The 25,712-nt window shown below is 38.0% G+C and overlaps 1 protein-coding gene across 1 annotated transcript in view; it reads right to left on the minus strand.

Annotated features, from left to right (window-relative positions):
• Positions 1 to 226: 226 nt before the first annotated feature.
• Positions 227 to 25,712, minus strand: part of LOC129767614 (uncharacterized) — a 33,116-nt gene continuing 7,630 nt past the window's right edge. The window contains exons 2-3 of the mRNA XM_055768664.1: positions 1,355 to 1,606; positions 227 to 1,287 (exon numbers count right to left, since the gene is read on the minus strand). Of these exons, the coding sequence (XP_055624639.1) occupies positions 433 to 1,287; positions 1,355 to 1,606 (1,107 nt within the window). The 3' untranslated portion in view covers positions 227 to 432. The remainder of the gene's footprint in view (positions 1,288 to 1,354; positions 1,607 to 25,712) is intronic.

The following is a 25,712-nucleotide window of genomic DNA, read 5'->3' on the forward strand; positions in this document are numbered from 1 at the left end:
ACGAGTTCAATTCTCACTCCCGACATTCTTCCAAAAATGGAAGTAAAAGTGACGAACCAGCCAAAATGAGTTGAAAATCACTATAATACAGATATAAAAAAAAAAAAAAATTACAGAGAAGTTCAATTTTAGGTCTGTGACACCGTGCGCGAGTATACGTGTTATGATTTTACACGCGAGTACAGGAGGGTTAAGCAGTATACTAAAAATAAAAAAGAAACTTCCGTTTGTTACCATTGATAAAATTGCACTTTTATTGTTTGTCGTTTGAGTATTTATTATTCATGTAGATCTGATTTCATTTCAACACAATATCGATTTCTATCGGACTACTTTAGCTGGCAGAGATCTGTTTCACAGTGTTCCATTTCTCACTCATGTCATCATACGTTTTTTGTATACAGGTAAACGTAGCAATTCATCTCCATTAAATCACTGCTCACTGCTCAATTGCTGTTTCGGGGACACCTGTACATCGTGAACTGCTGCAACCAATTGCTCTCCCGTTAGAACTGCCTTCAGAGATACTCGATTGTCCCCAAGCGCCGGCTCCGGAGCTGCCTCTGGTAGTACTGGACTCTTGACCGCAGGTACGGGCACTGCAACGGGTACTCCCTTCAGATTGAGCTCACTCGCGACTTTTAGTTCTTCTTGCGGGTTGGATCGCTTAACTTTCTGACTCTGGCTGCGAGCCAGACCAGACTCGGTTTCCTTGATGTTAAACACTGGATATTCGAAACTGTAGAAAAATCCTTTCGGATCATACTGGGGCTCTTCCTCATTGCTATTCGATTCTACATTTTCGCGTTTCTTGACGTTATGGTCGGCTTCAACAACCACTGCGTCATCCGACGAGGCCGATGCATCTTCCGGCGAGATGTGGCTGGTGTATGGCAGGCTTGGGTAACGCACAAGACTCTGGTGCTGGTTCGACAAAGCAGCTACAATTTCCTCCTCCTCTTCCTCGACACCATTGTGAACGGGCCTGTTGATGTCGCTGATCGGTTTTCCCGAACGAGCAAGGTTTGCAGCCTCCTTCCAGGCTTTTTCGTGGGCAAGTCGTGCCTCACGAACCTCAGGAGTATCGGTCACTGGTTCCAACTTAACCTCTGGTCGGTTGTCGATCTGGTGAAATCCCAAGCTGTCGGACCAGTATTGCACAATGACTTCCTGGCCGGTTGGATCGATGTACTGGTACGAGCCACGAATCTCTCCGTTGGTATTGCGAGCTTCCAAACGAGCCTGGTTGTAATCAGAATAACCGAACATAGCCCTTCCAAGACCATCCTAGAAAATAGAGTCGTTTCGTGAGTGTTATGTTCACAATTAGCAGCCGAAATTGAGAATCACCAACCTGTCCGTGGAACTGAGAAGCCTCGTACCCTTCCTCCACATAATCCTCCGGATGTTCAATCAGTCGTCCTTTGTGGAATAGTTTAGCACTCGAGGGGTCCTGAATGTTTCGGAAGTAGCCGAGCGGGAACTCACCCAGCTTCTTCGCATAGCGCAGGTCCAAGCTTTGCTCTGTGATGTATTTCTGGGCCTCTTCCGGGGACAGGTTTACCAGCTGGATCCGACCGGCTAACAGTAAAGTTGGCGCGGTGACCTATATGTGACGAAAGATAAAAGGCAAGGACAGCGCGTGAGATATTTTGCTAATACAATGAACAGGTTTTTTGAAATTGAAACTTGAAGTGGATGTTTTGTAATCAGAACGAATTTGTCACGCTCCGCTTTGGGAAGACGTCAATCAATCAAGAGAACATGGTTGGGGATCGAGTTTCGATAAACGAGTTGACCAAAATTCTAGCCAGCTGGAGATCGATTCATCAATCCACTCTGCTCTCTGTTTTGTTCCACAACTTCTCTGGATGCTTACCCGTTGCGAGCTGTGTTGTGTTGTGATCGAAATGACAAAGAAACTAATTTAAGTAGGATTATTCTGGTGAGAATGTTTAATTGACAAAAATGTTACGTCCACAGATGGTTTTTGAAATGGTTGAAGAAATCATGTTGATTGATTTCCAGTTTTGTTCGAGCTTAGACATTTGCGGAGTGTATAAGATACCCTTATTAAGTCAAAGTTGGTTTAAACTCTGATTCAGAAGGATGACACATTTTAATGATGCTAATGAATATCAATTCTGTTATTTATCACAGCGAATAATTCATCTTGTGTCTACATCTAAATCATTTATTATATGTTTCTTCATCATACAATGATTTAATGATGTCTCGCGAATCGAAAGCTCAGACGAATCTACTTTTTTGCAACTCTTTTCACTTCTACTTTGCGACGGTCTGTGCAAAATCTCTTAAGTGACAATTATCAGCTAACAAGCACGTTGTCAACCGTTATCAGCAGGATTTTTTTTACAGAAGGACAGCAGAGATTGCAGAAGATACAACAAGCTGCTTATATTTTCCTGCTTGTGTGAGCCTTATCGAAAGAAAAGTTCTGTCAATGGGTATTAGTTGTATCACATTAAATTACATTGCAATTATTATTCCAATACAGGACCTGATAATAGAGGAATTCATTGTGGAATCTCTTTTCTGTCTATTTCAGGCTGTAGTTTGGATCATTTTTTCATCTACCGAGGATGGAAATTATGGAACGAATGTCAGAATAGATTACACAGAAAAATAGAAATAAATTAAGAGTCATGTTTGATGGATTGAAAGATTGATTTCTTCTGTTCTCTATCATAGAATAAACCGGTTGTCGACATGTGTAAGTCTATGTAAAATTTCGTCTGCAAAAAATAAGGTTGTTATTGTTTACAAAAATGTTTTGGGTATTTTTCGATACGTCAGTGTTTTACCATTAAATTCCTTCCATTTTATCGAATCAGCGGTAAATTTTCTCATTTTGACTCCAAAAATATTGATGTTAAAAATTCTTATCACCGAACGGAAAGACGAACATTTTGTTTCTGTCAAAAGAAAAAACAATGTTTGAAAGCTGTTAAAAGAGTGTCTCCCGTGAACACAACAGCGTTGAATTCCAACATTACAAGAACAACACTCATACCGAACCTCAAAAATTATAATTTTTCATCACAGCTAGGACCACTTTCTATAGTTTTCAGTCAGCAGTAAAAATAAAAACTAATGCGACATCTCCTCGACCGAGAGAGGAGATTAATGGGAAGTCCATAACGGAAATCAGAAAATTGGCTTTCGAACTGGCGCAAAAAAAACGGACTGAAGCTTTCGTTCAATAAACCAACTCAGATGGCTTAGCGGTTTTTAAAACGTATTTCGAATCTGTTATTCCGAAAGCCAAAAGTTATTTCAGACATGAAAAAAAAGAAAAAAAAAATACAAGGCTCTTCTAGGTGATCTAGTCAATCCTTTTTGTTCAATCTTTTCAAGGCCTGTTTAAATACTTTTTTTTTCAAAAAGTCTTCAAAAAATTTAGAAGAAAATCGCTCGGTGAACGTAAAATAACCATGATTTGTACTGATTTATTTGTATATTGCAGTGTCGTAGCCAGAAATCGACTAGCGCCCCCTGGGAGAGGGGTAATGTTTTGAAAATTGAAAAAAAATAAACATCGCCTTTTTACAGTTCATTTACCAAAATATTATTCAAATGGTCAAGTCCAACTACAAGCAAAAGCTTATGCGTGAGCTTTTTTGATGCCACGGAAAGTTCGATGATATTGTTAAGCGAATCAACATTAGGCATGCTATGTTTTGGGTAGCCGAGGCTCGGATCGAGGTACCGGCTGATTCCATTGTCAAGTCATAGAAAATGCTATTATCTCGTAGTCGGTTGCCAAAGAACACATACTTTCGAATCTGAAGAAATTGATTGACCAGGAGAAAACTGTGCACGATGAGGATGTGGAGCTTGAGGCCCTGATCGACGATGGCATAGTCAACATTGTTTTGCATCCAAATACATATGAGCTTGAGCTTGAGCTTGGGTAGACTGTACAATTCGTAGTTGCTCTCCGTGATTGACCTGAACCAACCAAATTGCACAAAGAACACACAGAATGACGCTTGGGACTAGCAAATCATTCTCGTTGTGCAATTCTCGGTGATTCGAGCTCTAAATGGTCAATAACGACGCCGACCACATCCTTACAGTCACCAGGGGAAGGGAAGGAATGTTAGTATGATATTCGCCGCCCGGAAGCCAGAAGGGCAAAATCCTAGTGCGACTATCACTTATTCCCTGAGTGATGGAACGAACTGACAGAGCACTATATAGTAAACTGAAGTGCATCACAATAGATCAAACTAATGGTTGCAGTGGTTCAAGGTTCCTACAGAAGCAGTAAAAGACTAGGAGATCTTTTCCACTTTTGATCAATCGTCAATGTTATAGAGTGATTCAAATATTATAGAATAATGTGTATGAAGAGTTATCATCAACATAAATATGAAATTCAAAATGTAACTATTCAGATCAATCGTATGCCCTTCTTATCCCACTGTACGTCTTACCCACACTTTCCTTACACCAACGTCTGCTGATGCACAACGAAATTAACAGTTTTGTTCCTGCACAACAGTTTGGATTTAGGGACAGTCTCTGGATTGCACATCGGGTGCTACGGACGCAAAAACAAAACTATCAAAAGTCAAGCCATATCAAGCTCCGCTGTCATCTTAAATATCGAAAGGGCATTTGACAACGCATGGCATGATGAACTTCAGGATCTCCTACACTACAATGGTAGTGTATCATTTTCCAAAGAATACTTGAGCACACGTACAGGGTGCTTAAGAAAACAGTTGGCTATTTATTGGATGTGCAACTTGATTCGTTTCGTTACCACAAGGTGGCTCAAAGTGCTATAAATAGTGGACAGCGAGAGTAGATTTTTGCTGAATCGTGAAGTATCGGCATCTGTCAATCAAATGTTGTTCACAAGTATTTGAGTTTGGCACAAAAAGTTCAATTTTTACTGCATTGAAAATGTCGAGTTTAGTTGAAAATAAGCACCATTTGCGGGATGTTTTGATTTTCTGTTACCATTGGAAGAAAAAGTACAGCTGAAGCGCATCGAATGATTTTATAGGGAATGGTTTGGACGATTCACAAGTGATGATTTCAGTGATAAAGGCAAAAATCGTCCGGGTCAACCGAAAAAGTTTTGATGACGAAGGATTAGAGACATCACCAAGCAAACCATTTGTCATGACAATTGTCATGCGAAAATGCGAAAACAGAATAGAAACTGAGAGAGGTTGGCGTCGACATCATGCCTCATACCGTATGTTTCTATTCTGTTTCCGCATTTACGCATGACAATTGTCATGACAAATGGTTTGCTTGGACATTACTCGATCATGATTTGTGTCAAACACAAACAGAGCTTGCATAATCAGTGGGAATAATTTGATAAATTTTTTTTCAACGACTGTAAGCCGCAGGGTATATCCAAAAGTAAGGAAATTATACCCCATACAACCCCCATGTTGGAATCAAGATCTATTGAACGGCGATTTTGCATGTCCGAAATGTTACAAGGCACAAAAGAAAGTTACGAATCGTTACAGGGAACGAAAAATGGATGCAATAAGACAATCAAAAACGCAAACCATCGTTTTTAAACCCGTTCAATGAGGAACATTAGCTCCGAAGACAGATATCCCCGGTGCCGAAGTAACGCTCTTTATTTGGTGGGATCAAAAGAGTGTTGCTAAAATCTGGTCAAATGATCAATGGAGACTTCTTCAGGCAACAATAGATCCGTTTGAAGCGAGCTAATGCGTTCAGATTCTGCACGCAGACACGAGTCGGTAATATTTCATCTTGTTGCTGTTGGAATCAAAAACTATTTGGAATATAGTGGATAGGAAATTCTCGTTTACACGCTCTATCGATGCAGAACGCTTTGAGAGGAAAACACTTTACTTCATAACAGGGTGTCCAAAATTGGTCGGATTCATTTTTAGCTTAAAAAGATGAACAGTTCTTTCGCGACGGAATCCGTTAAATTCCAGAAACCAAAAATATGAAAATAAGTAGTAGCTATCGATGAAAAATCATTTGAAAATAAATTAATTATTATTATTTTTAATGCAGAAAAAACGAGAGTATTAAGTTGCACACCCAATTCGTTAGAAATCACTTTGTATATGGTAAAATTAGTCATTTGTAATTTCGCATTAGATTTTCAACGTGATTCCAAGATTTTTGCGTCTTACAACATCGTCATATCTCGCCTTTCGCTCCTTTTTACAGTGCGTGAGGAGCAGAGTCCGGTGTTTCAGTTTAAAATGCTGTTAAAAATTCTGTCGTCACAAACTGGAATTTGTTAAAGTTTTATTCAATCAAATTCAAAATTTTTTTAGATGGCACGTTCAATAATCATCTGTATGTTCTTTTCGCCAATGGTTCTCATCGAAACGCTTATTAAGTTGCTTCAAATCTTTTTTTTTTTAATTGCAAATTATCTTTTCCTGAACAGCATGGTAGAACAGCAGCGCATGGTATGAAACATATTTTCAACAAATGAGTACGATATTAATAGACATTAGACATATCAATTCACTCCAAGCTGATTCTTTACATGTAGAAACATTAATCGAATAGTCACAATTACTATTAAAACAGGTGAGAGGAATTAATTTTACGAAAAAGCATCATGTATGGCAACTATTTTTCTTAACCAGACAACCAGAGTTGCGGCTCAGTTTTCTCGGGCTTAATTAGTTCTCGAGTTATGCAGAAATTTGTGTTTCATTTGTATGGCAGCTCCCCTTAGAGAGGGGGTGGAGTGTCTAACCAGCATAAAAACATTTATTGCACTCTGAAACCTCCACATGGCAAATTTGGTTTCATTTGCTTGATTAGTTCTCGAATTATGCAGAAATGTATGCTTCATTTGTATGGCGGCCTCCCTCCTCCCCTCAGAGAGAGGGGAGTAGTGTCTATTCACAATAGAAACGTTTCGTGTCCCCTAAAACCTTCGCATGTCAAGTTTGGCTCCATTTGCCTGTTTTTATTTTCGAGTTATGCAGAAATTTGTCTCTCATTTGTATCACAGCTTCCCTTAGAGAGGATAGTGGAGTGTCTAACCACCATAAAAACATTTATTGCACTCTAAAACCTCCACATGGAAAATTTTGTTTCATTTGTTTAATTAATTCTCGAGTTATGCAGAAATTAGTGTTTTATTTGTATGGCAGCCCCCTTTAGAGAGGGAGGAGGAGTGTCGAACTACCATAGAAACGTTTATTGGTCCCTAAAACCTCTATATGCTAAATTTGATTCCATTTGTTTTAGTAGCTCTCGAGTTGTTCAGCAACCTCCCCCCCCCTCTTTAGAGAAGGGAAAGGAGGGTCAAACCACCATAAAACATTTATTGCTCCCTTAAAACCTCCATATGCCAAATTTGGTTTCATTTGCTTGATTAATTCTCGAGTAATGCAGAAATTTGTGTTTCATTTGTATGACAGCCCCTCTTAGAAAGGAGGAGAGGTCTCGAACTATCATAAGAACCTTCCGCGACCTCAAAAATCCCTACATACCAATTTTCATGTCGATCGGTTCAGTAGTCTCCAAGTCCATAAGAATCAGACAGACAGACAGACAGACAGAAATCCATTCATATATGTATATATATATATATATATATATATATACTAGCTAACCCGGCAAACTTCGTCCCGCCCATCTACTTGATTAATTCTCGAGTAATGCAGAAATTTGTGTTTTATTTGTATGGCAGCCATCCCTAAGAGAGGGGGGAGGGGTATCTAACTACCATAGAAACATTCATTGCACCCTAAAGTTTCCATATGCCTAATTTGGTTTAATTTGCTTGATTAATTCTCGGGTAATGCAAAAATTTGTGTTTCATTTGTACGGCAGCCCCCTCTAAGAGAGGGGGAAGGAGTATCTTAACACCATAGAAACATTTATTGCATCCTGAAACCTCCACATGCCAAATTTGGTTTCATTTGCTTGATTAATTCTCGAGTAATGCAGAAATTTGTGTTTCATTTGTATGGCATCCCCCCCTTTGAGTGGGGGAAGGACTGTCTAACCATCATAGAAACATTTATTGCACCCTAAAACTTTCACATGCTAACTTTGGTTTCGTTTGATTGATTAATTTCCGAGTAATGCAAAAAATTGTGTTTCATTTGTATGGCAGCCCCCTCTAAGAGAGGGAGAAGGAGTATCTTATCACCATAGAAATATTTATTGCATCCTAAAACCTCCACATGCCAAATTTGGTTTCATTTGCTTGATTAATTCTCGAGTAATGCAGAAATTTGTGTTTCATTTGTATGGCAGCTCCCCCTTTGAGTGGGGGAAGGACTGTCTAACCATCATAGAAACATTTATTGCACCCTAAAACCTTCACATGCCAACGTTGGTTTCGTTTGCTTGGTTAATTTCCGAGTAATGCAGAAATTTGTGTTTCATTTGTATGGCAGCCCCCCCTTAGAGAGGGGGGGAGGGGTCTCAAAATATCACGAAAACGTTCCCAGGTCCCAAAAACCCCTACATACCAATTTTCATGTCGATCGGTTCAGTAGTTTCCGTGTCTATAAGAATCAGACAGACAGACAGACATCACTCCATTTTTATATATATTTTATATATATATATATATATATATATATATATATATATATATATATATATATATATATATATATATATATATATATATATATATATATATATCTTGCGCTTAGTATCATATATATACTAAGCGCAAGTTCATGAGTCCAATCGCAGAACTGTTCATTGATTGATCTTCTAATCCACCCCGTTGAATTTACCTTTTACTATGAAACTCCTAGTACCAAAACTCATCATTATAATATCAGATTATTTTCAGACACAATTCTCGTTCAAGATTTTTCAACCACTTGCAAATATAATTTTTCTCCGTTATATGGAATAAATGTTTGATACAGAGAGTCAGAGAGACGGGAGGAGTGTCTATTCACCAGAGAAACGTATTGTGTCCCCTAAAACCTTCGCATGCCAAATTTGGCATTTTCTTGATTAGTTTTCGAGTTATGCAGAAATTTGTGTTTCATTTGTATGGCAGCCCCCCTAAGAGAGGGGAGGAGTATCTAACCACCATAGAATCATTTCTTGCACTTAAAACCTCCACATGCCAAATTTCGTTTCATTTACTTGATTAGTTCTAGAGTAATACAAAAATTTGTGTTCCATTTGCATGGCAGCCCAAATTAATGCAGTTTGTCAAAAAGTGTGCAATGCGATGCAATCCTTGGTCCCTCTAAAACAATTCACTTCGCGGCATATCAAATTAAAACTTGTTCATTCTCTAATTATCCCACTATTTGAGTGTGGAGATGTGTTTCGTAATAAATAAATAAACGAAATTCTAATTTTGATTTTCTTAATTCTGTTTCCAGGTTTGTGTAAAGACGAATTTGACCATATTTCAGAATTTTCTGAAAAATACCTAATAGTAAGAATAATAGTAGAATTCTTGAATTTAATAACTTGAACCATGTACCTTCAAATTCCGAAGAATAACCCAAAACACTTGGGAAGAATTTTTATTGCGTCCTTCGTCCTTCGAAGAACATCGAGCAGTAAGGCTATGGAAGAACGTGCAACGAGCTACTGAAAGAGCAACTGCGTTCCCTAGATTCAGAAGAGAGTGTAGAGTGTAATTGTGTAACTAACTTTATTATAAGTAAAAGTAGGTCAGGTCGGACTCGATTATATACAGACTCGGTTATGTGATTCGATTATATACAATTTTGAAATCGATTATATACAGTTTGGATTTTTTTTTATATTTCGAATAATGTAGCCTTTCAACGTTAAGGTGAAATTTAAGTGGCTATTACATGCACAGTGGGGTGAAAATTGTTATTTTTGAAGATTTTGCTTGAATTTTCCCCAGGAATCGTTTATATCGATATTGCAGCCAAATTAAGGAAGATAGAAGATGGGTGTCAAAGAACAAATTGTAGAGCAGTTAGAGAGCTTCAATTTAATTGATATAAACAATCTAGTTTAATATAATTGTTTAGGATAAAATTAATAAAAACACATCAAAAATAATTAACTTTTAAGTTTTTCACTTCCAAAATGTTATTAAAATCCACTATCCATGTTCCACTACTATATCCTATGCTAAATGTTCTCATCATTCAAATGGAAGCAACAGAATCGCCTTCCGTTGCGTACTTTTTAATGTAGAGCCAGTTTGAGGCAACAGAGTCCGAAACAAAAAAAAAAAGTTCTAGTAGTCATTGTTGGAATTTGAACATATGCGTTGAAGGATTTTTTGTCATCAAATATCATCGTCTATCACCTTCTGAGAGAATCTGGATAAAAAAAATCATGTGAAAAAGGTGTTTTCTGACTTTAAGGAGATGAATCAAAAATGAAACTCTTCTTTTTTATTCAAAAAACGAAAAATACATGTAAAAAAACGATAAAATAAAATTTTTCTTGACTCGATTATATACAGGATTGGACTATATACAATGAAAAGAAATCAGAAACTGTGTTTGATGAGCTGGGAAATGTACATGCAAATGGTTTCCATCACGTGCACCTGCGGCTAGAAGCAAGTGGAACCCCGTTTCACATTCATGCTATTTATAGACCTCCTTCGTTTGATTAATCAGTTTTCTTCAGAAATCTGGAGTCTTTGCTATCAGCTTCAAAAACCAATCAGTTTCATGTCATTGTTGGAGATATTAACGTCCCGACTAATCAAATTGTGAGTTGTATTACAAGTGAATATGTCAACATGTTGAAATGCTACAATTTTTCAGTTACAAACACTTATACAACACGACCAGCCAGCAACAATATTCTGGATCATGTAGTTTGTTCCGAAACAATGCTAAATAACATAGTGAATGAAACTATATTCAACGATTGTAGTAACCACAACTTTGTTCTATCCACCTTCAATGTGCACAAGGATGTCACATGTCGAACGCTTAGTAAAACCATCACCAATTACCGCAGGTTAATAGAAGCTTTTAAGGCACCGACAGTGTGTATGCCTCAAGGAACCGCTTTTGAACGTTTGGAATATGTGTTAGATTTATATAACCGATTAAAGGAGAAGTTTTCGAGGTCAGTTCAGGTGAGAGCAAGAATCAAAGGTCACTGTCCATGGATGTCCTTTGATCATTGGAACGGCTGAAAGATAATATGCTTCAGAAGCATAACAAAATTCCTCATGACGGAAATATAAGAAACATGTTACAACAAATAAAAAATCAGTGTAAAAGGCACTAGTATGATAACCTGTTCCGGAACGCCGATCAGAAAAGTATATGGAATAACCTGAACGATGTTTTCGGACTAAAAGATCGGGATTATTCAGTAAAGATCGACGTGAATGGACAGTTAACTTCACATGGTCCTGCCGTTGCCAATCGTTTCAATGAGTTTTTCAGTTCAATTGGACCCCAGCTTGCCTGTTCAATTTCTAGTAGACGGAATATCAATAAATTTGGAACGCTCAATCCCTTGCGAAACTCCATCTATTTGGCGCCAACTACAGATCACGAGGTTATTTTGAGAATAAGAGATCTTGATTCCAACAAAAGTTGCGGTTTAGATGGCATCCATGTAGCGTTCCTCAAAACACATCATGAAATGTTTTCTAAACTGTTACGGGACGTTTTCAATGAAAGCATTTCGACTGGTATCTTCCCCGATTGTCTGAAGATGCCTCGAGTAATTCCCGTGCATAAGTCTGGCAGCAAAACGGATATCAACAATTATAGACCAATATCAATTTTATCCGTTCTAAGTAAAATACTAGAGCAACTTCTGGTATCAAGATTTACCAGCTTTTTCAACCAGAATAATGTTCTGAATAGCCATCAGTATGGATTTCGAGCCGGATCCAGTATTCTAACTGCTATGTGTGAGCTAACTGATGACATCTACAAGTCAATGGATTCACGTTAAATTATGGGAGTTTTGTTTTTGGATCTTAAAAAAGCCTTCGACACTATAGACCATGAGCTGCTGCTGCAAAAGTTGGATTCGTATGACGTAAGAGGAACAGCTAACGATCTAGTTAAGAGTTACTCAACTGGCCGTACCCAATGTGTTGTGATCAGCAACACCATTAGTGCCCAGTGTCCGTTATCTGTTGGAGTGCCACAGGGAAGTAACCTTGGTCCCTTACTGTTTTTGGTTTACATCAATGACCTGGCAAGATTAAACTTATATGGCAAGCCTCGTTTGTACGCAGATAACACATCTCTGTCATACCAAGCATCAGATCCAGAGAATATTGTCCGGCATATGAACAAAGATATGCATGTCTTTCAAGATTATTTCAATGAAAATTTTGTGTCTTTGAACTTGAGTAAAACTAAATATATCGTGTTTCACTCGCCACGACTACGATTACCACCACATAAAGAGTTAGTTGTGAATGGAATGGTTTTGGAGCAAGTAGACGCCTTTAAATACCTTGGTGTAACTCTCGATGCCGCGCTTAGTTGGGAAAATCACATTGCTAAACTCCAAAGAAGCCAAAGTTCAGTTTGCGGAATGTTGTGGAAAGCTTCTCAATTCCTGTCGCACAAACAGCTCTGCACTTACGTATCATGCATTCGTCCATTCGTTGCAATATATGGTGTCAATTTGGGGAGCAGCGTCTAAGTCAAGGCTGAAAATTCTACAACGTATCCGAAACAGATACCTAAAAATTGTTCACAGTAAACCACGACTGTATTCTTCTGTCTGTTTATATTCTGAAGTTAGTCCATCCATCTTACCATTTCCTGCCCTTCAGTGTTTAACCCAAATGCAGAAGCTCCAAGTTGATCCATCTGCTCATCACAATCAATCGTTCACAACTCCGTCGCATGGCTACCTGCTGAGAAACCAAGGAGCTCTTTCGAATAGAGGCAATTGAGGCAATGAAAAAATCATTCATGTATTATGGGAAACATCGCTACAACCAACTGCCACTTAGTCTACGAGCTCAACGTAACATGACAGACTTCAAACATCAACTGAGAATGCGTATTAGAGAAAATATTCGTAACTACATCATCTGAGTGCCTAAGGTGTTGAAGCTCTGTGAACTCTACTGAGTATTTCTGCTTAACACCCCCCTCAAAAAGATTAATCTCACTGGGGGTGCAGTCGACCTATCCCAACTCCATGTATTTGCCACAGCAACTGTTCGAAAGAACCACCATAATTATAATTTCTGGGTGCATTAAATATATTGTTAAATGTTATGAATATATATATTATAATAAATGATAATTAATACCAAAGTAGAAAGCTTAAAAAAAATCGAATCTGCCCTGTAATACATACTTCGATACATTAATAGTTTATTTGTGTTATGATTGTTATAGAATAAAATAAATAAAATAAAAATAGTGAATAACAAAGAGGTCAGAAACTCATGCCATGCAGGACAATTGACATCAACTATGCACATGAAACATAATTTATCGTATTAAAAATCATGGAATGCAAGGTTCATATTTCTTGAAGGGTCAAATAATGTACATCGCTATATATACTCATATTTACTGCACAATCGAACATGCAAAAAACTGATCAATTGTTCCGCAGAATTATACCATTACTTAGGATGTCCGTGACTTCTCCAAAGGGTTACACTGCGTAAAATAATTCCCCTTGATAAACCTTGCGGAAGCGATAAATCCCAAATGGTATAAAACAATCAGCTGGCGTCTGGTGGTATCCTTCTCGGTTATCTACACGATTTGTACCATTGCCAGGGAACGAACGCATTCCCGCTGTCGCCTCGCACTGTGCATTATGAGGCTGAAATATTTCGACGGCGTTCACCAGTTTGGCAACCGACCGAGATAATCTGCTGACGCGAAACTAAATGTCACCATCCGTATTCTGAATTCCCATTAAATTCCTGTGTTTCTCAAAAGATCCCAAAAAGAATGAGGGGGAAAACTGCTCTCGATAAGCTACAGTTTTTGCCTAATATAATGAAATTCGCACTGGAACCAAATTGTCTGTTGTGGCAAAAAAAACAGCCCAACCCACGCACCGATCACTTACCGACATCAAACGGGCAAGAACAGTAAAAGCACAAGTTGAATTGAGACGCGAGGTGTTGACGGACGGTTGCCAGCAACGTGCAACCCGACGACACTAATAACAGAGCTAAGACATGAATTATCTCCCCCTGGTGCCGTCACCGACAAGAAGGGGTATGACAATAAAAAATTACACTAATTGATTGTTTTCTGAATTATACCCGTAAACCGACGCGTTGAGCGTTGAGATAAAACCTGTCCCGAGGTGTTCGGAGAGGCAAGAGTGGGTTGATTATTCCGTGAAGTCAGTCACACGAAACAGAATATTGAAATTGAATTGCCGGTTGGTTGATACCCCGTTCACTGTTCGGTCCTCTCACATTGACTAATTCATCCAAGGTATTCCGATGTTGGCAGCATCGCATTTGCTTACGGTATCACGGTTCGGTACCGTTGAGAGCAGTGATGTGCATAAGGATCATAAATCAACCACCAGTATACTGTTTTGCCATACGAGTGGTGTCGTGTAGATTGACGTATTCAGCACGTGCCGCCTAGTTGGCTCAATTGTCTAGCTCAGCTATTTTCGTATGCAGATAGGACAGAAGCAGTGAATGTCACCGGTGACATAGGTGACCAATATATTAATTAATTTATTCCCATGTTGATGATGAAAGATCGCCAGAAAATTGACATTGTTTCACTTCAATGCATGTTTCCTATCTGTTTTTTTGGAAGCATGAAATTCTCTAAAACGGAACTGAGTGACACCTGGCACCAAAATAACCCTAATAAGATTCTCACTTTTCATAAGACTCTGGCACAAGAGATCGATATGGGAGTTTCCCTAAATCATGATGCCAAGCGAAGGAAGGAGATTATGGGCCTGATTCTCGAATACACTTCACGGTGGAAACGAAATAAACGGCACGCCATTGAACTACGTTTTACGAGTTAGTGAAGTGTCGAAGATAATGATGGGTTTTCAGGCAGAATGAGCAATTTTCAAATAAAAAATCATTAATGAAAATTAACCTCTTCTTATCAAACTGGTATTCAATGTGAGCGGAAAACTTTGTTTTCTTCGTGTGATATAATAATCTCATACAAAAATTTGATCTGAAGATAATTTGATTTTATAATGATAAATTTAGTGGGAAACTAATCTCGCATCCAGATGTCGACACCGTACTGTTGTCATCGCGAATGCATTTCATACCGTTTCCACCGTGAAGTGTATTCGTAGTGTATTCGAGAATCAGGCTCTATGTGAATGATATCATTCCTGCATCGAGTGGGAAAGGCAAAAAACAAACTATCATAACTCATCACGGAACCGAAAAAAAGCAACGGTTTCCCATAAGCAGGTCCAGTCACGAATGCCTATCATTCATAGGGGATTAATGCTAGAAAATAAACCATCGCCGGCGATTCCAGAACAACAAGTTTGCGTCAGAATATTTCGTTTGAAGATCACAAGAATCGTCGCATGAACACAGAAAAAAGCTTCTTCAAATTCTGCTGATTGACATAGCTACGCGACCTTGAGCAACGTATCGATGGGCGCTGATTTTTTTCCGTATATCGTACATGACGAACGATAAATGTTGTTTATACGATAAATCAATAAAAGCGCCTGTGTCCATATCGTTAATAACTCGAACAATATTTTTGTTGATCAGTTCAAATTAAAGCTTCCGAAATTTAAACTAATGGAACCGGTATCGTGAAGCACACATCGCAAATTCAAGTGCAATTATGAGCGAACAAATAAGAGTTCTATGGTGGCAAAATATTATCAGGAAGCTACAAGACGTCATGTGTTTTTCAGTAATATTACTTTACTCAGGCAGCTCAGGAAGTTGGATGTCGAATTGATCGATTGTTGTGAAATCACTAGCTTTAGTGCAGTGGTGGAAATTTTTGGCCATTTTGTCTAATGTTTTTAAATTCAAAAGGTATGTTCGAATTTCAACAATGACAGGGTTTTTTTTAACTTCTTTCTTGTTTCGAATTCTGTTGGTTTAAACTGGCTTTATTCGAAAAGTACGCTACATAGAAGGATTATGTTGCTTCCATTTGAAAGATGAAAAAAATTAGCACAGAATATAGTTGAGGAACATCTTAATTAGTGGATTTAAATAATATTTTGGAAATGAAAAACTTAAAAGTTAGTGGTTTTTGAAGGGTTGTTACTAATACAGCGGTTGTCCGCTAACTGGGTGGAATAAACAGCCCAGTTAACGAATTCTGCTCTTCAAATGGGCTGACCTTTCAAACGTCAAAAAACACCGAAGGGAACGTCAATGATGCACTCAAAAAATATTAATTAAAAAATATGGAAGCGCAAAATACTACTGTACATCGAAAGAAATAATTAGTAAATATAATGAGCTTTTTGAAAAAATCAACCAATCTAGTCATTTTCTACCGTGCTAATTACTGATTTAGCCTACAAGGAGAAATTGTTAAACATATATGTCAAGCAGCACCATGATTCGAAAACCGAACATCGGCTACATTCATCCGGTGAAAATGCACGTGTTACAATTATATCAAAACTCTTACCTCCGTATTGCCTTATGGCAACAATTATATAATATTTAATGCGCTTTTCTTGCCACAGTCTTCAGATATGACACATTCAAATATACGTATGCTATCGAGTAAAATAGGCTAACCTCTGGTGGGGATGTCCATTGAATCTGACATTCACAGCAAATATTAAATCGCATAACTTGGCATATTAGAAGTCGCGTATAATGTGAGATCGAATCATAATCATATACAATGTCGATGAAAAAAATTAGGTGCATTTAAAATTGTATACAATGCGAAAACCACTATTTAATTTACCAGATTAAGTCTTAATTCGGTATAACAAACATCGGTTTTATGATATAAACTATCGTAAAATCGATCTACACGAAATCATTTATGCAGATATCAGTCTGATGCAGTTTTTAATTGGCATGACCATATTGATTAAATCAATGCAGTACTGCGTGAAAATTGTATTACCCTAGCAAACGTTAAATCGTATAACTTTTGCATATGCTAGGTCGCATATAAATTCGTATCAAATAAGAATCGTATAAAATATCAATCAAAGGATGCATCATGTATATCCGATATCGTATAAAATGCCAAAACACGATTTCCTATATGATTGATGGACTCGTATATCGGCATAACGATCATCTTAGTATCAGGATATGCAGTATAATATACGCACATTCTTTTCAGTTTATATAGCATTGTCGAGTCAAAACGCATATCAGTGTAAAAAGAATCGTATATCGTTATATACGGCTTTGTATGCGTATAAAATATGGCATATACGTATATCACTTTGGCTTTGCGTGTATATACCAGTTATATGCATCATATATCATAAAGTGTCTTCGATGTATGTGTATCGCGTCTAATTATGGCTATTCATATGATTTAATGTTTGCTGGGACATGCTGTGGGAAATCGTTGTACAGTAAATCACATTAGATCGTAATTGAGGTCATATTTAGGGATTTGACATATCAAGATTTATGATGTCGTACGTACAGTGTCGACTTCTGGTGGTGATATGGTGATTTAGGGAAGCAAATTAATCTCTACCAGATCAGCAGGCCTGAAAGCATCTTTAAATTAGTAAAACTTAAATGAAAATTTTTACTTCATGTTGATTACTTAAACCACGTAGCACTGAACCTTCATTGTCCACATTTCTATATATATTTCGGTACATTTCCACTAAAATACAATAGACGACCAGAAATGACGTATTCGATTGCATCTCTTTCGTTTCATATGTACGAGTTTTAACTGCTCTAAAATTGTATTTCGGAACGCCGTGCGATATAGCCACTGCTAAACAATCCAAGCAATCGGAGCTCGAATACTATCCGAGCATTTGTTGTAATCATCGTCACCACTCGTTTTAATCATTTATATCCCACTCCCACTATACATATCGGGTTGTTTCAAAAGTTTCTACCCTCAAAGGCCAATCGCTTCCCAAGTGTCTGGCACCATGCTGAATAGCATATTCATCACCATCTTAATGCTTTTCACACAGAAGAGACGCCTCATCATGCACGAGCTGGTATACCATTTGTACATCCTTTGTATAATATATATGCTAGAGCCAATATGAGCGAGCGAAACAGGAGACACATTTAAATAAAAACATATGAAAGCTTTTTGTATAGTTTGCCAGATACACGGCCCAGACAGAGAAAGATGTATTTTCGTTCATGTTCTTCTTTATCCTCTTCTTATCCTCTCAGAAAACACTTTCCAACTTCATTTTATGATGAGGTGTAATATTATCACGCCTCAATATAACAGCGCTGGCAGCTAAATGGATAGCGTGGTCGTGTGAAAAAGCTTTGCATTCCAGCCGGCATTGGTTCGATCTCCATTGACGTCGTATGGACTTTTTTTTCACAATCCCAAATTAAATGAGAAAAGAAAACAGAAAGAGATGTCTACTCGCTAGTGTGCTGGAGAGTCAAATGCGTAAATAATGAGATGTTTAAGGTGAAGGTGGAAGCTAGCCATTGTAGTAGTATAGGTAAACCCACGTGTAAAAATGGGGTAATAGTGTTTGTGAGAGAAGAGCAAAGCACATGTAAATAGATCAATTCACTTATCAGACTGTGTGGCGCTTCATTGACACGAGTCTTTGAATACATTTGAAAAAAATAACAATTCAATACTGAAGATAAATGTATGAACGATATGTTCCGATGAACGATTGCAAACATAAATATATATGGAAGGTGCATTTGAATATGAAGTAAAATTCTGATTATACGCGAGCGTAACATGAGCAAATTTATAACACATGCGAATTGGGGCTCTTTTGATATTAACAAGTTCTTCCGCAAAGTATCGATGTTGATAATTCCTCAATTTTTTTCCTTCGTTGGTCGTATTGTTTTCACATATTCACGTTGGAGAACCTTAACCCTTCTCTTCGTTGGCCGAGACATTTAGATTGAATGTAATACTTTTCCGTTTATTTTTTTTGCAAGCATAGGGAGCCGTGGCAGTGTTCCGAGCTCTGCAATACAATTATCTTACCCTATGTTAAAGTTGCTAAAACTTACATTATATACCCATTAAACGTAAAAATAATGATTGTATTGATATCAACACAATTTTATCCTATTGATTTTCATAACATGAACCGCTATAATTCAGGAATAACATTTTATTGAGTGGTTTTGATAGCTGTTTCGATGATGTTGTCTGGCATCAGTGTCGAAAAAATAACGATGCTTTCACCAATACAAACAAAACCATTGCCGAAGATTGAAAAATTAAAATTTAACTTTCAGAGCACTTGCTCGAGTTTTCCGACGTTTTTCACTATACAGTGCGACAGCAGGTGAAAATTTAATATCTTGTGAGTAATCGATTAGAGTTTGGTTGATATTACTTCATGGGAAGTGTGCGAAAACGATCATTTTCTTCACACTGTTTCGCAAAATTATTGATATTCGGTCGAGGGGTGAGGGAGGGAGATGAAAGAAATGAGCGCCATTGTGGCTAGCTTCCACCTCCACCTTAAAGAGCTTAAAAATGGTTTGTATGTATGCGTGTAGACATCTCTTTCGGTTTTCTTTTCTCATTTCATTTGGGTTTGTGTCAAAAAAATCCAAACGACGTCAATGGTGATCGAACCAAGGCCGGCTGAAATGCAAAGCTATTTTACACCACCAAGCTATCTACATGACGAATGATGCTTCAGCAGTTGTTCAGCAAATATGTGATAATATTGCACCTGATTATAAAATGAAGTCGGGGAGTGTTTTCTAAGGGTAAAAAAGGAGCACATGAAGGAGAACAATGACTGTCTCTCGTGTATGTGGCAAAGTATGCGGAAAGCTTATTTGTCTTTTGTTTCGCTCGCCCGGATTAATCTTATATTGCTGTACCATCTATTTATATAAAAATGGATTTCTGTCTGTCTGTCTGTCTGATTCTTATGGACTCGGAAACTACTGAACCGATCAACATGAAAATTGGTGTGTAGGGGTTTTTGGGCCCGGGGAAAGTTTTCGTGATAGTTTGAGACCCTTCAACCCTCACAAAAGGGTGTGTCACATCAAATTGCATCACGGAAAAAACGCTGTAGAAATTCGCCCAGTAGACCGATCCTTTTGAAAATTTTAGACAGTAAAATAAAAACTATTAAATAACTTTTGGCATTTTCTTTTTATTCATACTTCGAGCCCAAGCCCGTATGCTCGTACCTTCCTCTTTACCCCGTCCATAAGGTTCTGTACAACGTCAGGTTGTAGTTTTTTTTTGAACAGAAATCCATTTTCTCTTGAAGTCCGCCTCCGATTTGACAACTTTTGGGTTCTTCCGGAGGGCCTGCTTCATAATCGCCCAATATTTCTCTATTGGGCGAAGCTCCGGCGCGTTGGGCGGGTTCATTTCCTTTGGCACGAAGGTGACCCCGTTGGCTTCGTACCACTCCAACACGTCCTTTGAATAGTGGCACGAAGCGAGATCCGGCCAGAAGATGGTCGTGCCCTCGTGCTGCTTCAATAGTGGTAGTAAGCGCTTCTGTAGGCACTCCTTAAGGTAAACCTTCGTCGCGGTTAGGAGCCTTCTGAACCTTGTATGTACGCAGGCCCTCCCGCTGCTTGGTCCGCTGGACGAATGAACTTGACAAATTCAGCTTATTGGCGACATCCCGGACCGAACTTCTCGGATCACGTCTAAACTGCTTAACTACGCGCTTGTGATCTTTTTCACTGACGGAGCATCCATTTTAGCCATTCTTCACCTTCCGGTCGATGGTTAAGTTCTCGAAGTATCGTTTTAGTACTCTGCTGACCGTGGATTGGACGATTCCCAGCATCTTACCGATGTCCCGATGTGACAACTCCGGATTCTCGAAATTTGTGCGCAGGATTAATTCACGACGCTCTTTTTCGTTCGACGACATTTTTCCAAATTTACGAAAAATTGACAGTGAAGCATGGCCAACGTGATCTATACACTCTTATCTGACTTTAAAGCGAAAGCTGAAGATATAATTCCTAAAAATTAAATTTCTACAGCGTTTTTTCCGTGATGCAATTTGATGTGACACACCCTTTAAGGGGGGCTGCCATACAAATGAAACACAAATTTCTGCATTACTCGAGAATTATTCAAGCAAATGAAACCGAATTATACTCCACCCCCCCTCTCTAAGGGGGGGGGCTGCCATACAAATGAAACACAAATTTCTGCATTACTTGAGAATTAATCAAGCAAATGAAACCAAATTAGGCATATTGAGGTTTCAGGATGCAATAAATGTTTCTATGGTGGTTGGACTCTCCTATCTATACCTATTCTATCTATACCAAAAAAAAGGATCGCCAGATGTGTTGATAAGAGCAGAACTCAAAGAAGGCATTTTCCGATTTAGGGCTGTCTTTATTCTATCATATTTTCTGTACACAACATTGATTCCATGTAACGGAGAAACATGTTATTTACAAGTGGTTGAACAATCTTGAACGAGAATTGTGTCTGAAAATAATCTGATTTTATAATGATGAGTTTTGTTAGAAATACTAGGAAATTTATAGTAAAAAGTAAATTCAACGGAATGAATAGAAGATCATTCATTCAACAGTTCTGCGATTGGACCCATGAATTTGCTCATAGTAAGAAAACGTGAATGTTTGAAGGTATTGATAACAAAAAACAAATTTTGGGCGGGACGAAGTTTGCCGGGTCAGTTAGTGTATTATACAAATGCTTACCAGTATTTATGAGTCATGAAATTTTCTGTTATGTTATGTTTCATTTAATGTCATAAATCGGGATGACAAAACATGAGCTAAAAATCAATTTTGGGTGTAGATGTAAGAATTTTCAATATTAAATTCGAATCATGTATAAGGTTTTTTACAGATTGATTAAATTTCCATAAATATTCCTTTCCGACTTTCCAACAACTTTGTCGACCATCTTACTTTAATTAAAGTCTGACTCACGAAAACATTTAGACAATATTTTCGTGAGTCAGACTTCAACAAATTAAAACAGTATTTTTATAAAAAGATATAAGAAATGTATTCAATAAAGAAATAGAAAAAATATATAGAAGTGATATAAAATAATTAAATATCCAATAAATTTTTCCAACAAATATAGCTGATTTTTAGAAGGCTATCAATGATTATGAATAGTATAATAAGTTGCAATTGAGTAGTAATTAAAATAAAAATTGGTCATACGATGTTGAAAATTGGAATGTTGAGTAGCTACCATGGTATGTACAAAGTTCATAAAAATTAGATGAAAATCGGAGAGAATTTGTATACTCCTTTCTGGAGAAAATAATCATGAAACACGAATAAATTAGTCTGGCAGCACTCCCACATACATCCTTGAACTTGCCAGACATCAGATTCATCTGCATCACAACCAATAAACAGTAAACAATCAACGAACAAAACCTGCTTCGTTGCCGGCCGGTCGGCGACTAATGTATTCGGAAAGAAAGGTGATCCAACCCGTTACGAACCGCAACAGTCGCGGTAACAATCATTCGCATTCGCACTAACCTGAGAAGATCCCATCTATCCCCGATCGATAAAAAGCGACCAGATAATAATGATAATTTGCATAAATTCTTATAACAGCTTTTTTTTTTGGTTGAGTTTGGTTCCAGAATTTATTTGTTTTTGTACACAAACTGAGATCTGGGTGTTTCTAATACAGTGATGTTTTTTTTTCTCTCCCAAGGATGATGGAATTCTATTGCGTTGTTGAAGAAGGGATCTACGGGCGAGGGGAAAGAATAATCGTTCGAATCACAAGATGATATTATCTTAACGAAGTAGGTTAATAACCGATGGCTTGCTAGATTCTTCTAGAGAAACAGGTTATTGTCGAAAAAAACTGAAACTTCTAAACCATGAAATCATCCGCAGCTTCTTCATGAATATTAATGAAATACTAGAAGATTGCATGGAATATTGTATGACTGTTTCATTGCATGCGAATAATTCTTATCTTCTATTATCAACAGAAACGTTCGTCACTATTTCCGTATTCTATGCGCCAAGTAGAAGCGACATTATCCACGCTCCCTTGATGGTTATGACTCACATTTGTTTCACATTCAAAAGTATTCTCGAACTATTCTATTCCTGAAAAATAAAAATCATTATCAATACACGCCTCCAATTTGCATTTTATTACCCACGATGAACCCGACGTATCCCCTCGATCCCGCCGGCAATAACAGCAGCGTGATCCAATTTTGGACATGGCTACCGATCCCGCAAGGTGTATTTGTCCGAGAGAACCACGTTGTTGTGCTTGGACTGTGGTATCCCAATGCTGGTCACGTTCCAATCGAAATAGAAGTGAGTACCGGCGTTTGCGTTGTTTTTGCGTGAAAATGAAATCTTCAAATGTGGACCAGGGTGAAGCTGGGCGGCAGAAATTTTGCACATTTTCGTTATTTTATTTGGTGTTGTGTTCACAGCTACTAATAGGTTACCCGGGTTGTTACGTTTAAAAATTCTGAAAGCATATTCGAGTGGCGCTTCAGAGGCGTGAAAACCCATATTGCAGATTAGTCAAGATCGTAGAGATTTAGTGCGCAGCAGACGACAGAAGTGATTTGTATATTTTTGGGTTGATGTATTCAATATTGTTGCGTTCTAGTTTCCAGGCGTAATAGCGAACGGTAAATGTTGTATCTGTACGGCCATAACGTGAAGGTAGTCTGATTGGGCACGATGGGTGTGCTGAAGGAACAAAGGTTAGCATAGTATCGTCTTCTTTCTAAGAATATTTTGAGTGGCAGTAGATTGAAATTACCTGTGATTACAATTTGCACAAACTTTATACTGACGTAGAGCTTTGGCCATTTATTTTGCGTCAAGTAGTCAATTTTGTCAGTTAATATCAATGCCGTTGTACATTAGATGTTTTATCTCCTCATTTCCATTTTGTTTCTTTGTAATTTTTTTCCTTGTTCGAGAAAAAAAATCTCAAGGTGCCAAATCAGATGAACACGACGAAGGATTTGGTCACTTAATAATGAACTTACTGCATTTCAAGTTACAGCTCATTTACGCTGGTTCAATAAAATATTGCTCTCGTTCCACACTCAATAACGAAAATATCTCGCACGCTCTTTTCGCTTAATGTTCATGTCTTTCACTGAAGCGAAGTTTTCAATCGTAATTTTTCGAGCGAACTAAAACAATCATTCATTGAAGCAGTTCAAATTCAAGTTACGTTCTTGTATTCGAAACGAACATACTGAAGCAAACGGTAAGGTGAAAAGTTGTGCAGTAGGCAAAACCTGAGTAATCAGTGGCCAGTGCCGGTGGTGTAGTGATAAGCGTGACTGCTATGCCCTCCTATGCCTTTCTGTACAACACTTCTTTGAAAGACGGGCGGAGACGGTTTCGGTTGAAAGCGGTACATTAGATCAAAAATTATTATTTTTAAAGAAATTTATAATTTAATAATTAACGGCCGATTTGTATGCAAACATGTTTGTTTCTTTTCCCTCCACAGCACAAGCAGCGAGTAAAATGTAAAAAAAAACAAACCTACATTATTTGTTAAATTGTTTACCTGTTTTATTATCTTCACTGTTTGAGTTATAATTGGTTTTTCGACCCACCCTAAATTGGAAATGGATACCCTAATGAAAAAATAAAAAACCAACAATTTTCACGAAAATCTACCAAAACAACCAATTTTCCCGAAAATCTGAGAGCCACTATATCGGTCTGGCATGGAATGGTTGTATTACTCTGCGCATCTCGCCTAAATCGCTCGCCCGAAATGCAAATGCTACGAAAATTCATAAAAAAAGTTTGTTAGTAGTAAGTTTCAGTGCGCCTGTAAAGGGTTAATGGCTTGGATGGATTTTTAAGGCGCGTTCACATTATGCCGAATGATGCCGATCAGCCTGTACCAAGCGGCATATTCGGTTCGTTATGCAATGTGGACGCCCCATCGGGTGCACGAAGCCGAAGTCCCATCGGATGCACGAAGCCGTCACGAACACACGAAGCATAATGTCGTCAACGCTAATTTACTTCGTTTTGTTTCGGTTCGAATTTCTCGAACCGGACCCACTTGTTTCGGATTGGGCTCGGTTTGATTCGAGTCGGTTTTCGGCATGCCGGCAAGCCCGGGCGGTACGTCCACATTTAGTCAGCTTTACCGGGCGGCCGATTGGCGTAATGTGGACGCGTCTTTATAAGTAGTTCTAGAAGCAGGGATTCTTTCGTGCCTTTACTAGGACAATATATAAACTGATCATATGTCGCGATTTGTTTCTTCATGTCGATGCACGAATTGCACTGAGTATGAGCACGAGAGTAAATGCAAATTTATATAAATAAAAATTGAAGGCCAAATGTGTTGGCAAGGGAAAAAACCGAGTAAGGAATGGAAGGAAGGAAGGAAGAAATTTGAATCGTCTTTATTTTGTTGTATTCGCCTCTTCCCGTAGATTAGTACAGCGGAGAAAAAAATTGGAATTTTATTGGAAAACTCTGGAGAAAAGTCAGAAAGTTCAAAAAATTGTATTCCTGTATGTTCTACAATTGCATCGTGATAAGCGTTGTTAGTCCATTGGATGTTTGTGCTAACGATATTGAATTTTCAGGTGGAATGATGCGCTTTGCAAATTAAAATTTACTTTTTTGTATCAAATAAATTTTT

This window comes from Toxorhynchites rutilus, chromosome 2 (genome assembly GCF_029784135.1).
Source record: "Toxorhynchites rutilus septentrionalis strain SRP chromosome 2, ASM2978413v1, whole genome shotgun sequence".
Lineage (NCBI taxonomy): Eukaryota > Metazoa > Arthropoda > Insecta > Diptera > Culicidae > Toxorhynchites > Toxorhynchites rutilus.